Source organism: Rhinopithecus bieti, unplaced genomic scaffold, assembly GCF_001698545.2.
Source record: "Rhinopithecus bieti isolate Rb0 unplaced genomic scaffold, ASM169854v2 scaffold_14885, whole genome shotgun sequence".
In the NCBI taxonomy this organism is placed as follows: Eukaryota; Metazoa; Chordata; class Mammalia; order Primates; family Cercopithecidae; genus Rhinopithecus; species Rhinopithecus bieti.
In genome coordinates, this window is record NW_016807971.1 from 479,858 (window position 1) to 484,616 (window position 4,759).

General features: G+C 42.7%; 1 protein-coding gene across 4 annotated transcripts in view; it reads left to right on the plus strand.

The window, feature by feature from the left end:
- The window catches only part of SEC11A (SEC11 homolog A, signal peptidase complex subunit), a 54,327-nt gene that overhangs the window by 27,474 nt on the left and 22,094 nt on the right, over positions 1-4,759 (plus strand). For all 4 annotated transcript variants that reach the window (XM_017884266.1, XM_017884265.1, XM_017884268.1 and 1 more), the window contains one exon: positions 4,193-4,302. In XM_017884266.1, coding sequence (XP_017739755.1) covers positions 4,193-4,302 — 110 coding nt within the window. The remainder of the gene's footprint in view (positions 1-4,192; positions 4,303-4,759) is intronic.

The window sequence follows — 4,759 nt, forward strand, 5'->3', positions numbered from 1 at the left end:
ATCTCTCTCCCCCTCCCTCCCTCCCTCCCTCCTTTCTTTCTTTCTTTCTTTCTTTCTTTCTTTTTTTTTGAGACGGAGTTTCACCCTTGTTGCCCAGGCTGGAGTGCAATGGTGGGATCTCGGCCCACTGCAACCTCCTTCTCCCAGGTTCAAGTGATTCTCCCGCCTCAGCCTCCCAAGTATCTGGGATTACAGGCATGTGCCACCAAGCCCAGCTAATTTGGTATTTTAGTAGAGATGGGGTTTCTCCATGTTGGTCAGGCTAGTCTTGAACTCCTGACCTCAGGTGATCTGCTCGCCTTGGCCTCCCAAAGTGCTGGGATTACATGCATAAGCCACCGAGCCCAGCCTCTGAATTTTTTTTTTTTTTTAATCCACATCTCTGTTTAATGTTCTAGGTTTTCCTGTACCTTTTTTTTTTTTTTTTTTTTTTTTTTTAATACGGAGTCTTGCTCTGTCGCCCAGGCTGGAATGCAGTGGTACAGTCTTGGCTCACTGCAACCTCCACTTCCCAGTTCAAGCAATTCTCCTGCCTCAGCCTCCCAAGTAACTGGGATTACAGGCACGTGCCACCGCGCCTGGCTAATTTTTGTATTTTTAATAGAGATGGGGTTTCACCGTGTCGGCCAGGCTGGTCTTGAACTCCTGATCTCATGATCTCTAAAAGTGACCTTGGCCTCTAAAAGTGTTGTGATTACAGGCATGAGCCACTGCGCCCGGCCTTTTTTGTACTTTTTTATAGAGATTAAGGTCTTGCTTTCTGGTCTCGAACTCCTAGGCTCAAGTGATCCTCCCACCTCGGCCTCCCAAAGTGTTGGGATTACAGGCATGAGTCTTTGTGTCTAGTCCCTCATTGTACATTTTGAACGTCATACATTAACACCCTAGTATGAAAGTAAACAATTAGTTTTTAGAATGGTTGGGGCAAATACCAGAATAAATAGCTAGAAGAGATGAAAATGGTGGCCTGCCATGGCTAGGATATTGCTTTTTTTTAACATATTCTTTTTTTTTTTTTGAGACGGAGTCTCGCTCTGTCGCCCAGGCTGGAGTGCAGTGGCCGGATCTCAGCTCACGGCAAGCTCCGCCTCCCGGGTTCACGCCATTCTCCTGCCTCAGCCTCCGGAGTAGCTGGGACTACAGGCGCCCGCCACCTCGCCCAGCTAGTTTTTTGTATTTTTTAGTAGAGACGGGGTTTCACCGTGTTAGCCAGGATGGTCTCGATCTCCTGACCTCGTGATCCGCCCGTCTCGGCCTCCCAAAGTGCTGGGATTACAGGCTTGAGCCACCGCGCCCGGCCGTAACATATTCTTGTATGTATGTGTGTGTAGTGTTTTGGTAAAAATTACAATGGATTTAAAAAGGGAAGAAGTAGAAAATGTAGATGATCAAAATGAAATAAATAAGAATTGCCTAGTATTACACCCCCAAATATAACAACTAACATTTATTTTATTTTCTTCCTTTTTATTATTATTATTTTTTTTGAGACAGAGTCTTGCTCAGTTGCCCAGGCTGGAGTGCAATGGTGTGATCTCAGCTTACTGCAACCCCCGCCTCCTGGGTTCAAGTGATTTTTGTGCCTCAGCCTCTTGAGTAGCTGGGTTTACAGGCATGTCCCGCCACACCCAGCTAATTTTTGTGTTTTTAGTAGAGATGGGTTTTGCCATGTTAGCCAGGCTGGTCTCCTACTTCTGGCCTCAAGTGATCCGCCCACCTCAGCCTCCCAAATTGCTGGGATTACAGACGTGAGCCACTGCACCTGGCTTCTTCCATTTTTTTCTACGTATTTTTTTGGAATTTTTCAGAAAAATTGAAAGAAATTGTTGTAATCTGTCACACAGATCCAACAATTATTAGCATTTTTGCCATATGTGTTCTATGTATACTTATGTGTGTGTGCATATATAGAATTTTTTTTTGCTGAATCAGTTGAAAATGAGTTGCAGATATGACAATTCACCCCTAACTACAACTACTAGCCAACTACTACTAATATGCATCTCTTATGATAAGGACAGTGTTCTATATAACCACAACACCATTATCACATAATTTAAGAAAATTAGAGGCTGGGTGCAGTGGCTCACGTCTGTAGTCCCAGCACTTCGGGAAGTCAAGGTGGGTGGACTGCTTGAGGACAGGAGTTTGAGACCAGTCTGGCCAGCATGGTGAAACCCCGTCTCTACTAGAAATACAAAAATTAGCCAGGCGTGATGATGCATGCCCATTGTAATCCCAGCTACTTGGGAGACTGTGGCATGAGAATCACTTGAACTTGAGAGGCAGAGGTTACAGTGAGCTGAGATCATGTCACTGCACTGCAGCCTGTGTGATAGAGCAAGACCCTGTCTCAAAAAAAAAAAAAGAAAGAAAAGAAAAGAAAAAAAAGAAAATTAACACGAATTTCCTAGTGTCATTTAATATTCAAATCATATTTTGAGTTTCCCCAATTCACCCCAAAATGTCTTTTATAGTTTGGATTTTTTCTTACGCTTTTTTTTTGAACCAAGATCCAGCCAAAGTTTGTGTATTATTAGAACTGAATGAGAAGGAAGAAAAAAACAACAAAGAAACCAAAGTTTGTGCATTGTATTTGGTTGTTATATCTCTTTAGTCCTTTTTAATCTAGAACAGTCTTCCACCTTTTTTTCATGACATTGAATGACATTGGATTTTTGAAGAGACTAGGACAGTTCTGTAGAATCTTATCAAATCTTATCAAAAGTGACCAGGCATGGTGGCTCACACCTGTAATCCCAGCCCTTTGGGAGGCTGAGGTAGGCGGATTGCTTGAGCCCAGGAGTTCAAGATCAGCCTGGGCAATATGGCAAAACCTCTTCCCTACAAAACATACAAAAATTACCACGTCTGGCTACTCAGGAGACTGAGGTGGGAGGATTTCTTGAGCCCAGGAGTTGGAGGTTGGAGTGAGCTGTGATTGTGCCACTATACTCCAGCCTGGGTGACAGAGTAAGACCTTTTGAAACTTTTGTTTTTTCACTTTATATTACTGATGTTTTGTTAGATCCACAGGTTCAGTCCTGTGTTTAAGTTTCTTCATAGTTGGACCTTAATATACTTTTTCAGATCTCTCCCAGTACTTTCCAGTACCAGCTTTTTCCTTGAACTATTTGCCTTGGTGTCTAGTCATCCTCTCTATACTTTTTCCAACCTTGGCCCAAAACAGTTAGCTCACATTATTTCTCTTATCTGATTTTGTAATTTTTTTGCCTTTTTCCATATGTTCTGAATTTTCTTTATTTGAAATTGAAATGCCTTCTGGTGTTTTATCTATTTATTCAAGTCACAGAATTTTAGAATTTGTGGAGTACTAGAGATTTGGTAAGAGAGCTGACCTTCAAGTCTTGACTATGTGACTGATAAGCTATAGGATTTGGTGAAGTCTCCTCTTTTTGAGACAGTTTCCTTAACTGTAAAATGAGAAGGTAGAGTTAAATGTCATTGACTATTCCCATGATTATCAAGGGATAAGTATGGTAGAAAAGTAATAGAGGGCTGGGCGTGGTGACTCATGCCTGTAATCCCAGCACTTTAGGAGGCGGAGGTGGGCAGATCATTTGAGGTTAAGAGTTCGAGACCAACCTGACCAACATGGTGAAACCCCGTTTCTACTGAAAATACAAAAAAATTAGCTGGGCGTGATGGTGCATGCCTGTAGTCCCAGCCACTCGGGAGGATGAGACAGTAGAATTTCCTGAACCCAGGAGACGGAGGTTGCAGTGAGCTGAGATGGCACCACTGCACTCCAGCCTGGGTGACAGAGCGAGAGCGAGGCTCCAAAAAACAAAGAAAAGAAAAGTAATAGAGGAGTTCAGAAGCAGAGACAGATTACTGTTGGCTGGTAAGTAGCACGGGTATGATTGAATTTAAGCTGAATGATTATGGAGCCCAAATGAAATAACTTTTGTGAAAGGTTCTTAAAATAATATGGTGTTATATAAATGTAACTGATGTTTTACCAAACAAAATGGAGCAGGGTGCTTTGGCGAAAGAAGGGGAGCCTGTATTGATGTGCTGATGGCATAATTATTGTAGTATATTAAAGAATGTCTCAGAACTGTAGTTATCCTAATAATACTGCTTGAAACTTTCAAATTGTTACCGCTCTCAATTGCTTTCCAAAGTGGGGATATTGGTGTATCTGATCTCTTCTCTTTTGTTCTTGCAGCTCTATTATCAAGTCCTAAATTTCGGAATGATTGTCTCATCAGCACTAATGATCTGGAAGGGGTTAATGGTAATAACTGGAAGTGAAAGTCCAATTGTAGTGGTGCTCAGGTAACAGTTTTTCCTTTCAAGGCATGGAATTGCATGGCATTACTTGGGAGAAAAATTGAGATATGAATAACTGGTGTATCATTCCCTTAGAAACTACTCTTTTCCAGAAAAGGGCCTGGAAGAAAATTAGTCACTACTTCTTAATTGTAAGAGATTCTCAGGCTGGGCGCAGTGGCTTATGCCTGTAATCCCAGCAATTTGGGAGGCTGAGGCAGGCGGATTGCTTGAGCTCAGGAATTTGAGACTAGCTTGGGCAATGTGGTGAAACCCTGTCTCCACAAACAATACAAAAATTAGTGGGTGTGGTGGCATGCACCTGTAGTCTCAGCTACTCGGGAGGCTGAAGTGGGAGGATCGCCTAAGCCCTGGAACTTGAGGCCTGCAATGAGTTGTGATTGCACCACTGCACTCCAGCCTGGGCGACAGAGCGAGACCCTGTCTCCAAAAAAAAAAAAAA